The following is a 15,903-nucleotide window of genomic DNA, read 5'->3' as shown; positions in this document are numbered from 1 at the left end:
GCATGTTCTTTCTCCCTTTCTTTCTAATTCTAGAAACAGAGAATGACTTGGGTTTGAAGGGACCTTAATGATCATCTCCTTCCCACCCCTGCCATGGGCAGGAACACCTTCCACCTTCCCAGGTTGCTCCAAACCCTGTCCAGCCTGACCTTAGACACTTCCAGGGGTCCAGGGGCAGCCACAGTTTCTCTGTGGCCTCACAGGAAAGAATTACTTCCCAAAATCCAATCTAAACCTCTCAGTTTGAAGCCATTCCCCTTTGTTCTATCACTCCAGACCCTTGTAAATACTCTCTCTCCATCTTTTCCTGCAGCCTCCCTTCAGGTGCTTGTCTTTAAGTACCTAAGTAAAATTATGAGGATGTTCTCTCCATGTGTACCATCCTATTTCCCTGTTTGTTTTCCCCACTGCCAACACCTCCCCTCAGTACCTGAGAAACAGGGCTGGGGTGCCCGTAGTGAGATGAGAGCCCAGGTTCTGTTTTGATGGGGCGCATTTCCTCGGTGGTCGTGGTGCTGCTGCTGCTGCTGCTGGTGGAGCTGGTGGTCGGGGTAAGACTCTCGCTGCTGGATGGGCCTGGGAGAAACCAGAGGGTAAAACAGGCTCTTCCCAAAGACCTTTCACCACAGAGCTGTGCCCACTCATCCAGAAGTTAATGTGGTAAAATTTTAAAATAGTTGTGAGGGTAGTCAGGTGTTTAGACATCCCCCATTTTTAAATAATTGTCCTGTTTTGTCATTGGATGTCTCTAATTCAAGGGCACTGTGGTTAGAAATACAAGTGCACACACAAATACACATAATAAAATAAATTCCTTCACTCAATACTTACCTGCTGGTGCCTTTGTTTTGTTAAGGTTCTTAGGCTTGCGTTTCCTCGTCTGAATTCCCTCTTTTCTCATGGCTAAAGGCCTTGGAACCTGTAGATCCAAATAGAACAGCACATTTGTTTCTGTATGTCCTTAAGGTCATCTAAGAGAACATGATTCCAGTTCTAACTTGTGGTCAAGCTGGTTTCATTGAAAGCAATGAGAAGATGGAGCTCAAATTCCCTGCTCAAGGGAGATTCAAGATGTGCATCCAAATGGGAATAAGAAGGCAGATCACACCCACGGCATTGTGTGTTTTAGGGCCAGAAGCCAACTACAGCTCATGTATTTGTGCTTTTGCCTTGGCTTTTTTTACTATAGTGCCTGAATTTATGTGGGAAGAATCTGGGACTGGTTTTATTAGGTTTTAAGAATTATTTGCAAAGGGGACCTAATTAATAAATGAGAAATAGCCAGCGTGCACACCCCTTTGTAGGTATAAACACCTTGGCGGGGGACTAAACCCAAAAGGACAGCAGAAAAAAACAGTTCTAGGAGAGCACAGAGCTATGTAAAGAACCCAGCCCCCAGCCTGGTGCCATGAACATCCTACCACAGCAAGGATTTACCCCGTGGAGCTTCATGTAGAGCCCGCAGGCGTTGCAGACGGGCTCCCCCTCGGCGTTCCTGCGCCAGAGCGTGGTGGTGGTTGTGTGGCAGTTGGCACAGGAGAGCCCAACACGGCGGGATGCTGACTGTGGGGACAACAGAGCGAGGAAACGGTCAGCCCTGCAATGCCCTCTCCAGCAGCGCCCCACATCCCAACCAGCTCACTCCACCATGCCTCGGGGCTCCGTCTCCTCTTGGCTCTTGTATTTCTCTGGCTTTTTATCTTTTTGCTCCTTTGCAGTTGTCCAACTGCCTCTTTCTGCCTCTCTTGTCTTTCCCCTGACTCCAGGAGGTCTCAGCTCTCCTAGGCCATCCCAGAGACATGAAATAAAATCATTGGAAAAGACCTCCAAGACCATTGAGTCCAACCTGTGACTGATCAACACCCTGTCACCCTGCCCAGAGCACTGAGGGCCACATCCAGTTGTTCCTTGGACACCTCCAGGGATGGGGACTCCACCACCTCCCTGAGGAGCCCCTTGCAATGCCTGACCACTGTTTCAGTGAAGAAATGTCCAACATGAACCTCTCCTGGCACAGCTCGAGGTTCTGCTCTCTCATCCTGTCCCTGTTTCTTGGCAGCAGAGCCCAAGCCCCACCAAGCTGCACCCTCCTGCCAGGGAGTTGTGGAGAGCCAGAAGGTCCCCCTTGATCCTCCTTTCTCCAGAATCCCACATCACCTGAACAGAGCCCCAAGATCTCCAGCAGCTCCAGTGGCAGTTTAGAGACCCCCTGCACATGTACACACCTACACAAAAGTGTCTGGATCCCAGACCATCCTGCCTTTTCCAGCTCCCAAGCCCTTCCAGCCATTGTAGCTATCCTAAGAAAATGTTTTCAATACCATAAATGTTATATATTCCTTGCTTGCTTTGTGCTAGGTTGTTTATAGAGCTCAAGGGGAAGATAAAAAAAGAGAAGCTTCCAGCAGCATTTTCCACCTCTTGATAAAGAGGGATAATTAATAGGAAGTCTCACTAATGAATTACAGCAGGGAGCAGACCCAAAGTTCCTTTTCTGGGTGAACTGGTTTAGTCAGGCTCAGAAGGTAACAGGAGAAAGCAATGGGCTTGAAGCTGTATAAAATCCAAATTTTGAGCAGGGAAACAGTGGGAGGTGGAGGAAGAAAAAAAGCCACATTCTCCAGACCTGCCTGGCTCTTGCCATCATCCTTCAAAGCTCAGGCCTTGGAGGTAAATGAGAGAGGGGAGGTGCTGGGTGCCGGGGTGAGATGCTGATCCTGCCTGGATCAGCCGGTCCCTGGAAAGTCGTTTCACAAGAGGGCGCCCAGTGCCTGTGGCTGCTGCTCGGGCTGCCCGTGTCACTTCTGTCACTCTTTGGGCACGGACAGGGCTGAGCCATGCCAAAGGCAGGGCGGTGTGGGGATGGAGCCTCGTGGAAAACAAGGAGTGTGGAAATCTGGCTTTCTGGTGGCTGCTTTTAGCTTGGGTTCATGATCATAGAATGTTATGGAATCATAGAATGTTCTAGGATCATAGAATTTTAAGGGGTTAGAAGGGATCTTAAAACTCACCTAGCCCCACTCTCCTGCCATGGGCAGGGACACCTTCACTAGACCAGGTAGCTCAAGGCCTTACCCAGCCTGGCTTTGAACACTCTCAGGGTTGGTGCATTCACAGCCTCCCTGGATAACCAATTCCAGAGTCTCACCACCCCCATAGAGAAAAAAATCTTCCTAATACCTAACCTAAATTTCCTCTCTTTAAAGTGGCACCCATTGCTCCTTTTCTGTCACTCCAGTTCCTGATGAAGAGTCACGGCTTCCCTGTAGGACCCTTCAGATTCTGGAGGGGGCTGTGAGGTCTCCACAAGACCTTCTCTTCTCCAGGCTGAACAGTCCCAACCTTCTCAGCCTGTCATGATGGACTCATGGCACTGGGGACACAGAGATCTTCCCAAAGCCCCTCACCAAAACATCCAGGGAGCAGCAGGTTATCAACACCGAGCTCACAGATTCATGGAATGGTTTGGGTTGGGAGAGACCTTAAAGATCAGCAGGTTCCACCCTGTGCCATGGGCTGGGACACCTTCCACTATCCCAGGTTGCTCCAAGCCCCATCCAAACTTGCCTTGGGCACTTCCAGGGATCCAGGGGCAGACACAGCTTCTCTGGGTACCCTGTGTCAGGGTCTCAGCACTCTCAGAGGGGAAAATTTCTTTCTGATATCCCATCTAAGCCTGCTCTTGTCAGTTTGAAACCATTCCCCCTTGCCCTGTCATCCTTGTAAATAGTATCTCTCCATCTTTCTTATAGGCTTCCTTCAGGAAAGCTGCAGTTAGGTCAACCCAAAGCTTTCTCTTTTCCAGGCTGAACAATCCTGTTCCTGTCCTCCAGCTTCCTTGTGCATACCCAACCCTGACCCCAGAGGCTTTGGGACACCCTGACCTGCATTGCCTTCGCCTCACCCAATGGATCTGGGAGCAGAGTATCCAAAAAAAGTACCCAGAAAAGTCACCATGAAGTGAGGGGCTCACCCAGCAGTGATCAGGGACCCCTGTGGATAAGAGAAGATGGACTGGTACTGTGCTGGAACTGGAAAGAGTTGCCATTCCTCCAAATATACCTGCAGTGGTACTAAAGCAAAGACACCACAAATTCCAAATCACCCTCTGTCCTACAGCCCCTTTCACTCCCTGGCTGAGTGTCTGGAGCACTGCTCTGGGCAGTACAAAGGCTTGGAGTATCCCAAGCATGAGAAAATCTGGCTTGTTTTGAAAGTCTGGACCTCAGCTGAGCAGATGGGAGTTGAAACACCCCTGGCATCTCCAGCTGGCCGAGATTTCTCTGCCTCCTCCTCACCCCACGTGTGTGATCTTGACTTACCAGCCTCCTCTGGGGCTTGAACAGGGGCCGGTTGATGCCGTTCATCTTGTGGTAGAGCCCGCAGGCGTTGCAGAGGTAGTGCCCTGTGCCATCCCTCCTCCACAGCGGGGTGGACATGGCCCCACAGTTGACACATTCTCGCCCCTCGGAATAATCATCAAAAAATTCTGCTGCCAGGATGGGAGAGAAGGGAAAAGACTGTTAATTAGGTGGCTGTACCTTGAATTGCTGATCTTCTTCTCAGTTTAGCCCAGAAGGGATATTTCAAGAAATAAGAATTCAGATTTAATAGAAATCTTCTGCAAGAAACAGATTTTATAGAAATCTTTTGCAAGAAACAGCTCTTCCTTCCCCAAGGAAACCCTCCCAGGATTATTGGGAAGAGGGATTTGTTTCCTTGTCATGGCTGCAGGGATGTGCTGGGACACAGATACCAGGAGACAGAAATAGAAACCTTTCCCTTCTGCTCTGATGTTATCCAATTTTCGAGATTGGCCATAGCCAGGGCAAGCAGATCGGGGCAGGTGAACAACCCTGGTTACAATCAAGGCAGAGACCATGGAAAAACACAAACCCCACAGAGCAGAACTGCCCAGAGATCAGGAAGCTGCATCTCAGCTGGGCAGGGAAAACCATTCCATGCACCCTGCTCCCCATGGGAATGCTCCTCACCCAGCCCCTCTCCTGGGGGAATGGCTGCAGGGAGCCAAGGGGAGGTTCATGTACCTTCGCCCCATTCTCTGCATGGAAAACATCTCCTGAGTCGCAGAAATCCACATGTACAACATGAACATTCCCTGTCCATGGAAGAGGGTTGGAAATTGATGGTCTTTAAGGTCCCTTCCAACCGAAACCATTCCATGGTTCTGGGATTCAAACCCCAGCTCAGGCTGACAGCTAACAGGGATCTTTGGGAATTTATGTGTGTTGGAGGCTCAGCTTTTGATGGAAATCTCTATTTGCTTGATGCCACACTCCAGGGCTTGCTGCATTCTCACACAGCATTCCTGGTACACCCTGCACTGGGGCTCAGCTGGGATGTGAGGGACAACTGGGCACGGGGTGATGGGAGAAGGGGGAATGCATTTAAACTGACAGAGGGCAGGGTGAGGTCAGATCTTAGGAAGAAATTCTTCCCTGCGAGAGTGGTGAGGCCCTGGCACAGCCTGCTCAGAGAAGCTGTGGCTGTTCCATCCCTGGAAGTGTCCAAGACCAGCCTGAACAGGGGCTTGGAGCAACCTGGGAAGGTGGAAGCTGTCCCTGCCATGGCAGGGGCATGGAATGAGATGAACTCTAAGACCTCTCCCAACCCAAACCATTCTATCATTCTCTGAACTGCCCTGGGCTGGGCCAGTCCAGTCCCTCTGCCTGTGGCAGGCCCAGCAGGTTTAAAGGTCAGCACAACACAGCTCGACTGCATCACCCTTTGGAAAACACAGCTCCCTCCCCGTTCCATACAAACCCTTCCAGAAACCAAGAACTTCACTGTATTTTTTTGCTTGTCCACCTGCTTTTTACACAAAAATCTCATCTTCCTGCTGGAAGACAATTGCTCCTCAAGGAGCAAACCAACAAAATTTGGCTTCTGGCTGAGTTGTGCCTCAATCCCATGTGGATTCTCTGATGTCAACCAAGGGTTATGTTCAGACGTGGCCTTATTTTCTCTTTTCCCCAGACTATTTTTGGAAAATCTGCAGGAAACTGCATAACCGTGAAGCGGCCAAAGGACAAAAAAAAATTAATGAAGTGGCGCCAGTTAACAGAGACAAATATTCACGTGAGCCTAATTCTCCCTAGAAAACCTGGCTAAAAATGGCAGGAGATTACACTGTGTGCCCATGGGGAAATCGTAGAGAGGAGTAATTTATTGCACCTAAGCAGCTCTGGAGCCAGAAAAGCAGGAATCCAGTATCTTCCCAGCAAATTAGGAAAATCTCATTACCCTGGGGCAATTCTGGTGGTTTCAAAAAGATGGGAATCCCCCCAGGCAATTTTTGTCCACATGGATTCAGTAATACTATAACACTCACTTTCCCCCTTAAAATGACAATCGAGTAACAGCCAAAATCTAGATCAAATAAACTTCCTTTGAAAAGAGAAGGGATTGGAACAGCTGGTCAGGAAAGAACTCATTTCCTTGAAAAATCTCAAGAAAGGAAAACATTTCACTTTTTTTTTTTTTTTCATCTTAGAAGTTGTTGAGGTTTTTGATTATAATTTTCCAAAGAAAAAGCCAAAGTATTTTCATAGTAATTTTTTTTCCTGTAAAAAACACCTTCTTCTTCAAAAATGAATTAGTACAGAGTTGTGGACATAATCCAGGAGAGGTAATCAAAAGGTAACAGTTAAAACCTGAGTGATTTGTGTTGTGCCTGTGACTAATTACAAAATATAGTCTTTCTTGGAGATTTTTCCACCAGGAAGCCAAAATATAAAAGTTTTTTATCAAAGACAAAGGAAAAAATTCCTAAGAGTCTCTCAGAAATGTTAAGAATTGGACTAGTTCTTGAATAAGAAGGTCCCTCAAAAAATGTCAAGTATGGATATATTTCTGCTTTTATAAAAATGTAAGTCTCCTATCTTCTGGCAATAAATAATTTGTTGCCAGGTGTTGAGTGTTATTTCCCAAGAGTGGGACACCCAGTGTCATGTTATTTTCAGTGTTGGTTTCTCGTTGACATCCAAAAGACCAATGCAAACCTGCCTTGACATCTGCTCTCCTTTTCCATCTGCATTTGACTGATTTTCTTCCCTATTTCTTTGGTGCCTTTGGGTTGAGTTTTGGGGTTTTTCCCCAGTTTCCATGGGATTTGGTCTGGAACATCTCTCTCACAGGACTTCCATGGAATCACTGAATGGTTTGGGTAGGAAGAGACCTTAAAGCCCATCTCATTCCAACCCCCTGCCATGGGTAGGGACACCTTAAACCATCCCAGGTTGCTCCAAGCTCCATCCAAACTTTCACTAGTTGAAGTTTCCAAAAGTCCCCTTCTGCTTCTGTGGCAATAACATTTGTGAGACTTTCCTCTCTCAGCTGCAGGCAAAGATCCTGGTGAACATTCATAAACAGGAATCATTGGTGTTTGAGACAGGGAAGGAACAGACTTTGTTCCCAGGGGACACTGAGGCTCCACGAAATGGGTGGCTGTCTCTAATCACAGCCTCTATCAGATGGGTGTGTCCCCTCCAGGCACCACCCAGTGCTGAGTCAGATGACACCCGCAGAGTGCAAACTCATTAAAAATATTCCTGCAGCCCTGACAGAGGGAAAGATATCCTCACCTGCTTCAAAGAATGCTTTGGCATGGCACAGGAGGTGTCTTGAACACTGCTGGAAGTTGGTTTAGAGATGATGGTATGGGCTTGGTGTGTGTCATTTATTGAACAAAGGGTATTTGGGCTCTAAGGAAGTGGGAAACAAGGGACTGAATTCCTTTCTAGAAAATATTATATCTATATAATTATTATTTTACATATATACAATTATATATATAATTTCACAGCCTCACTGAACTGCAGGATGAAGTTGCCGAGGAGAGCTTTCTGAGCTGTCCCTCTGGCTACATATCCCCCCTGCTCTGAAGAACCCTGAAGATCTACAAAATAATGAGAACAGGGTCACCTGAAGACCTGAAGCTTGTGCAGTTTGTTGTGGGTGGGTGTTCAGGACCCAGGAAACCAAAGTGTTCCCAGGGCTCAAAGCCCACAGGAACTGGGATCTGCCACCAGGCTGAGCTAAATTGGGCATGGAGGTCACTGGGCTTCAAATGCACTAATTGTTTAATTTGTCACTGTTATTAATAATGGGGATTAAGGAGACTCCCCAGGAAAAAGCAGCAAAGTGTTTCCTTGGCTTCTGGCTCAGGGCTGGAGCTCTAAATCCTGGCATTATGAGATCCCCTGACACTTATTCCTTGTACTTTGCAGCCGGGAAAGGAAACGTTTATTCAGGCAGCAAATGGCCCGAGCGGCTCCCGGAGGGCCCTGAACAATGAGGGGGGAAGGAAAGGCTCCCCCAGTCGCACTCAGGGCAATAATTTCCGTTCTGTGGCACAGGAGCCGCTGCCTGATAATGGAGATTTATGGGTCCATCCGGTGACCTCTGTAATGGCCTTTCTGCTGGAAAGATTTACTCCCTCTCCCAAAGTCAGGTACAGCCAGCCCTGGGACAGGGTTGAGGAAAGGATTTGCTGATCGGGCTGAGCAGGACGCCTCATGTGTGCTGAGTGGCCTCACCTTCCTCTTTGAATGTTCAGCTTCCCCACGTGCCTTTGCCAAGCCCTTATCTTGTATCTTGGGATCATTCAGTCCTTTTTATGGGCTGGGTCCCTGGTGTTGGCTAATCCTGATGGCCTTCTACTTAATTCTTCATAAAACACTGTGTTTAGTCAATGAAGGAGCTTCTCACATGAAAGCAGATCATGAAATCTCACTGAATGACCAGTGGAGAGGATGGATTGTGTCCCATCCCTATCCTGGTCATCAACTTGCTGTGTAAAATGAGATTTTTTCCCCCCTCACATCTACTGTTTATGAGCACTGCAAGATCCCCAAGACAGGAAATGTCACTTGTGTGTTGCACAACAGCCTGCTAATCTTGGGTGAGGCCTTGAGTGCGCTCATGTCAGAAATACTTTTCACAATGGGATATCCAGTCCCCAGGGTGCCAGGAGTGGCTCCTGAGTGGGGCACAGGGTCTGGTAGGGAAGAAGAATTCTTGGATGTGGCCCTTCATGACACTTGGTGGTTGGGAGGGGTCCTTCACATCCACTGATGTGGCCTGTACAGACAATGCTGAGGTCATCAGAAAAACAGATTGGAGCTGGCACTGCCAGCGCACACCTCCAACACCTCTGCTCACCAAAAGTCTGAGGAACTTTGCCTTCCCAAACAGGAGAACCACTTACCTACTTGCAACTCAACCCAAGGTTTGAGTCTGGAGAGTGGCTTGAAATGACTTCTTCCTACCATCTCTGCAAACCCCAACTCTGCCAGCCTGGCACTACATCCATTCCTGTGTCCAGACCTTTGGGCTTTCTTTAGGAACCCATCCCTGGAAGTGGTCCAGGCCAGGCTGGATAGAGCTTGGAGCAACCTGGGATACTGGAAGGTGTCCCTGCCCATGGCACAGGGTGGAACTGGATGAGCTTTAATGTCCTTTCCAACCCAAATCCTTCTGTGATTCTGTGATTAAATCTGTTTGAACAGGAGACAATGCATAAACCTGATGGATCAGGACCCTGAGGAAGGATAACAGAAAAAGAAAGGATTTTGAATCCTTCAGTTCAGACCCAGCATCCAATTTATGAATTTTTCTTCCCAAAGGATCCTGTGGAAGGGAACAAAGAGCCCTCCTTACCCTGGTTTGGATCAGACCCTCCTGCATGAGAAACAACGAGGTTGTCTTCTACTTCCCTCCAGCCCCCTCCTGCTTTCACCCTCTCTGGATGGAAAGAGACTTCCATTAATATAGCACTGGAGTTTTGTTTACAGCCAGAGAGATATTTGATATCAACAGTTCGTGCTGCAGAAGTGTCTTCTCAACCCAATGAAGCAACTCAGTAAAGGAGGGACTGTCCTTCAAACACAGCCAGGCCACTTAGAGGCTCTAAACACAGCCTGAGAGCAGTTTTCCCAGCAGAGAAGCAGTTTCCTAAAACAATTTGTTATGATAAGAGGTGAGAGCCACGATCCTGTGTATACACAAACCCCAAATGGACTCTCAGGGGCACTCGCAGCTGAGGCAAAGGACATGGACACCCTGGAATCCCACCCAGGACACCCTCATCTGCTTCAAGGGACAGCCACAACAGCATGGCAGGGGAAAGAGAATTTACCATTCCCACCCACTCTGTCCCAAATCCCAAAATTGTTCCTATTAAAAAATGGCAGCTTGGAAATCCTTCCTATTCTCCAAGCCTTTTGGGGTCCTTTAAACCAGCATTTTGCTGCAGCTGAAAGTTACATCTTCTATTTCTTTGGAATGGGTTGAGGCATTTCCATGAATTGCATGATTCCAGAAGCTGAAGTTTCAAGGGGAAAAACCCACCAAAAGGTTTCTGGTCAGATCACATCCCAGTTAAAAGTGCTGCTTGGTCCAGAATTGTGGCAGAGAAGGAAAAAAACAAGAGGAGAGACAAAAGGGGAATGGACAGGGAGTGACTGGGCAAATTTTAAAACCCCAAATTTATGCATGGGGGAGCTGTGTATCCAAAGGGAAGCTGTCACTGATCCTTTCCTTTGTCCATGGGGACATCACCATCTTGGCACACAGGCTGAGATCAGAAAGTGAGGATGGAGCTAAGGGAGCCAAGGGTGTTTCGATAAAAACAGGTTTTGCTCACTGACTTTTCCCCCTCTACTCCCTCTTCTCTTCCTGTTTCCTCTCAGGCAGAATTTGGGGACAATTCACCTAGGGTTTTAGAGATTAATGGGATCTAAGCACAGAGAGATCAGGACAGTGCCTGACTGAGCAGTGCCCATCACTGGGCTGGGTGCTGTGGGAATGTGGCTCCCTGCTCTCCCCTGGACTGGGTTAACAGAAGGCAACCCCCTTGTGATTGAGGATCTGCAGGAGGTGGGGAACCAGTTAAATTCCCCACACATAGCCAGAAACATGGTTTCGAGCAAAAAGCATCGTTGTGCAGCCTCACAGAAATGGCTTGGTGCCATCCCAGAAAGTTTTAGGGTTTATCTGACACGTCTGTGGTGGAGAAAATGGCTCTGTACCCAGTTAGCTGCCTGGGCCAAACAGTTTTCCCTCTGAAAACATAAAGACCCTACTTATTGCTGGGGAAACATTCACCCTGCAGTCTGGCTTTCCAGAAGGCAAAGAAATCTGCTTTTTCCCCGGCTTCGCAAAACACCACGGCGAGACATTTCCCGTGCGAGCCTTCCCAGGCCAAATGTTTCACATCAAGGCAAAGGGAACATTGTGTCCCTCCCCTGCAGCACTCCCTGCTCTGCCTGCAGCAAGCCAAGGTCTGTGGCACACACCATTGCCAGCAGCCAGGAATACTCCTTTTCCTTCGTGGATATGTTTTCTGCACTTTGAAGGACGGTGGAGGTGGAAGCAGCCAAAGGACCAGCTGAAATCATGTGCAGGAGGGCCACGATGGGAATGTTGGGCAAATTCTGGGCCTGGCTTGGAGCTGAGTCTTGGCTCTGCAATAGGATGCCCTTGAGCAAGGCTTTTCATCTCACTGTGACACTGTCCTTTCCCCATGGCAAGGAGTGACACTGGAGGGGGGCAGGAGGACAACTTTCAAAAGCCACAGCTGGAGATAAGGAATGGATGGAAGAAGGATGGGTGGAAACAAGATGAATTCCTCTAAATCAGCTCTAAACAGTACTTTGGGAAGGGGCAGGAGCTGGGGGAATGGCCAACCTGGTAACTTGGAAAAGCGCTGACAGCTCTCCAGCGCACAAAAACCACCAGAGTCCAAACCATCCAGCCCCGTGGTTGTCCCAGAGCTGAGTGGAGGGACAGTCCACACACACACTGAAGGACCATGTCCCACATCCCAGAGGCACACAGCCTGCTCTGAAGGAGACAGGAATGCAGACATCCCTGAGGGTCTTTTGGTGGGAGCCTCTTTGAGACCGACCTGGTGTCCAACAGCAGCTTCTGCTGACTGTCAAGTTGTGCCTGAGTGAACTCCCACCCACCAAGGTGACCCTCCCCTTCCTTACTCCTCCTTGCAGTTCTTACACTTGTAAATATCTGAGGCTCCTCTGATAAACAGAAGATTCCTCTGCTTATCGACTGTCCAAATATTTTTTAACAAATCTCAGATTAGCGTGGAGAGCCCAGGGAATGGGCAAGATGGGGTCAGCCACAGCCTGGGGTCTGCTTGGCAGGAGGCACCTGGAAATGGTCTTTCTCTCTATTGACAAAGAAAAAAGAGCCACAGCCTTGTCCTCTTTGAAAACTGGCCCATCTCCAAGTGGATGTACCCATCAAGAGACTCTTCTTTGACAGCCTCAGGGAAGGGACAGTGGGTGAAAAAATGAAGAAGATCAGAAAAGCTTGGGATTTTCAGTGCCATGATCCCTCCAGCTATTTCTGAGTTGGGGACTCGGGTAAGGGATCACGTGCAGCCATTTTTGGTGCCCCACAGGGGATCACAAGCAGGTGTGCTGTGGAGTCCTGCCAAGCTGCTGCTCCGTGGCTGAGCCATGGGAATTGGCCTTATGGCTACGGGGTAACCGGTGAGCCAGGGACAGCCACTGGGTGGGTGGTGAAGCCTGACCCTAAGCCCAGCCAGCAGAGTTCAAATGTTCTGAGACCCCAAGCACATCCAAACTTCTTCCCAGGAGATCCAGGAGATGCTGGGCTCAGGCTGAGGTGGTCTGTGCTTGGACCATGCCAGGGGTTAACAATTATCACAGAATCACAGAATATCCCGAGCTAGAAGGGATCCACAAGGAGCATTGAGTCCAGCTCCTGCCTCTGCACAGGACACACCCCAAGATGGTGACTGAGGATTATGGTCTGCTGGGTTTTCATTAGGAGATGGGAGAATGTCCATCCTTGGGCATTCCAAAGCCTCATCCACATGCCCTCAGCCATTACTGAATTGGTTATCCTGCTAGGAATCTTAAAACATGCATTTCTACAGTCCTACAACTCCAGGAATTCCAAGTTTAGGGTGGGGTTTTTTTTCCCAGATCAGAAGGACAGACATTTATCTACAGCAAATGGGCAAATCTTTCTTGTAGGAATAAAATAATTCAATTCTATTATTGTTATTGTATTTGTGGGCATGTGGTATGCATATATATAAACATATATATTTGTATATATACACAAAGCATGTCCTAGACTCACAAAATGTTTTTCCTGGTTGGAAAAGATCTTAAACATCATTTAGTTCCAGACCCTCTACCACAGACAGGGATGTCCTTGAGAATGCCATTGTAGCAAGTTAGGAATCATCTCCAATCAATTCTTTCTGGATTTGCTATTAAAATTATTATTATTCTGTGACCATATAGAACTTAGCTATACAGAATGTTGTGTGCATATATGTGTGTGCACAAATGCACACATATCTATATTTAAAACTCATATGTGTAAAACACATATGATATTGTAAAATTTTGTATGTATAAAACAGGTCTATACCATGTGTAGGAATATATGGAATATGTAGGACTGTCCAATCCGTCCCTGGGCATGACAGCACCAACTAATAATGACACATCCAAACCCCTGTCCCGGTTTTGTTCTAATTTCACTGATTTAGACACAGGCTCTGCCTCCAGTGTGGAGCTGTTCCATTGATAAATCCCCCTCAGAGGAGCTGCACCAGCCCAAGCCAGGCCAGATCTCGGCCTCCCAGCGGGACTCCAGCCAGGGACAAACAAAAAGGTGTTTACTACGGCTCATCACGTTAGAGGGGACAGTGAGTTTGTCTAACCCCTGGCCCTTCTCTTTTCCTCTTTTATTAGTTATTCTGGATGTTAAGTCAACTCAGCCCCCGAGCGGGGCGGGAGGAGGGGATGATAAAGCATCTGCAAAGGTCACTTCGCAGCCCAGGCCAATAAAACGGCAGGTACTGAACTTATCAGGGCCACATATAACTTGCAGTTTTTCTAACTCAATTGATTGGACTTTTTATCTAAAATAACAGGCATTATAAGATAGGCGAAAGTCAAGATAAGGAGGAAAATTGAGTAGCCTCGAATCAAGATCAGCCTGGGGACAGGTTCAAACTCCCACACCTGCCCCAGAGGAATCAATGAAAGTTTCTTGGCGCCGTCCGCTCGTTTTGAAACGCTGCTGAAGTTGGGTGAACTTTGAGACTGCGGCGTTTATTCTGTGATTATAATTAACCTGCTCACCCGTTGTTATTGATTTGTGTGGAGGGAGGTGCCAAAGACTAACCTGGATGTGGGTTTGGGAAGAGAAGTGCTCAGGGAGAGCAGGCAACAGTGAGACCCTTCCCTGGCTCGAGGCAAAGGGAACGGGATGCAAGGGGGATTTCACCCTTCTGCTTGTAGCCATACTTATTTTGGGAAGTGAAAGGATCCCTAAACACAGATCTTCATGTCCAGAGGGGCAGGATAAATTACAGCATCACTCATCTGTCCCAGGGAAATCATGAAGAGATGAAACATGGGAAAAGTCATATCCAGGATCCAGAGCATCATCCCAGCCCAGGAGAGAGTGAGGAAGAGACCTCCTGCCCCCAAACCAGAGCTGCCCCTCTCATGCTCCACGCCACCCAGGCATGTCCCAACGCAGAGTCCTTCCCAGCAGCCATCCCCCCAGGCAGGCAGCCCCTGGGGCCAGCACTCCCTTCCCAAAATAATCTCAGACATCTGGGACCACACGTCATTTGGAGGAGTCCTGATGTCTGGAGCTCAGGGCCTCACTGATTTTTTTTTTTTTTTTTTTTTACAGTTCCAGCACTGTGAGCCCTGGATGTTGAATAATAGTGGCTCCCTGGCTTGCAAATCCAAGAGTCTGGCTTGGAAAGTCATAGGAATTTGAATAATAAATATTAGCTTGGTTTTTTTTCCTTTTTTTTTTTTTTTTTTTTTGCCTCATCTAGAATTTCAGCATGAAGGAATCAGGGTTTTCCAGCCTCTCCTTTATCCAGGAAAGCTGTTCTTTCCATTTCTGAAAGAGCAGAGCCTGACATATGACAACAGGACTCCAAAAGCTGGAGCTTGAAAGAAAATTGTGGTGCACTAAAGCGCGAGGGCTGCAACAGCCAGGGGTGGGTAGCTGGGAATCCAGCAAGAGGGAGAAGTCTCCTGAACTGTCTGGAGGTGTTTGCAGAGCCAAAAGATACCCTCGAGGTCAGAGCACAGCCTGGAATTTGCTTAAATATTATAGACACAGGGAGCTCCATGTGGAAAAGCCAGGAAATATTGGCAAAATCTTGCTTGGAGGGACTGGCGTGGCTTCCTTCTCCCTCCCTGGTTCAGCTCTGCCCCCAGATTTGGGGTTTAACCTTTTAGGAGAGCCTGATGGCAATGGGAGCCCAGCCCCATCCCAGCTCCCTGTAAATGCACCGCGCTGGAAGCATTGTCCAGCGGCAAAGGGATGAGCTCAGAGAAGGAGAGCAGGAGCAGGAGCGGCGTCCCACCACGAACCTCTCCTGAAATGCTCCCCCGGCAGACACCAACTTAATTCCCAGGGATTAAGAGGGAACATTTCCAGGCAGCGATTTTGTTATCCCAGATTCAGAAGCAATCCAGTACCAGTCCCTGGTGGAGACGGGAGATCAGCCCTGCGGGATCCCTCATCCGGCTGCCCTCACCCCACCTCTGCTGGAAAAGTTATTCAATTTTGGCTTTCCAGGAGTTATTTCTTTTCCTCTTTCACAAACAAAATTAATTTCCAAGTCTCTCCCAAGTCTGGTGTGAGTGGTTCGAGCCCAGCTGGCTCCGATAAGGGTCTCACAAGCTTTAGGGGTGACTAAAAATAATTAAAAAAACATCATTAATTCCTTCATGCTGCAGCATATAAATGAAGTCACTGCTTCTCAAGAAAAAAAAGAAGGTCCCACTGGATTTTGGGGTTTCACCTCACTGAGAAAACATGTAAATTCCCATGTAATTTGCAGTG

At 48.1% G+C, this 15,903-nt stretch overlaps 1 protein-coding gene across 5 annotated transcripts in view; it reads right to left on the bottom strand.

Annotated features, from left to right (window-relative positions):
* Positions 1 to 15,903, bottom strand: part of GATA4 (GATA binding protein 4) — a 28,177-nt gene that overhangs the window by 4,633 nt on the left and 7,641 nt on the right. For 3 of the 5 annotated variants that reach the window (XM_072926273.1, XM_072926272.1, XM_002186806.5), the window contains 4 exons: positions 4,323 to 4,489; positions 1,438 to 1,563; positions 832 to 919; positions 431 to 576 (listed from right to left, as the gene is read on the bottom strand). In XM_072926273.1, coding sequence (XP_072782374.1) covers positions 431 to 576; positions 832 to 919; positions 1,438 to 1,563; positions 4,323 to 4,489 — 527 coding nt within the window. Of the gene's footprint in view, positions 1 to 430; positions 577 to 831; positions 920 to 1,437; positions 1,564 to 4,322; positions 4,493 to 15,903 lie in introns of all 5 variants that reach the window. The other 2 variants (XM_072926271.1, XM_012572946.5) reach the window with 1 other exon arrangement.

Source organism: Taeniopygia guttata, chromosome 3, assembly GCF_048771995.1.
Source record: "Taeniopygia guttata chromosome 3, bTaeGut7.mat, whole genome shotgun sequence".
Classification (NCBI taxonomy): domain Eukaryota; kingdom Metazoa; phylum Chordata; class Aves; order Passeriformes; family Estrildidae; genus Taeniopygia; species Taeniopygia guttata.
The sequence above is the reverse complement of the archived record's forward strand: the minus strand, read 5'-3'. Positions and strand labels throughout refer to the sequence as shown.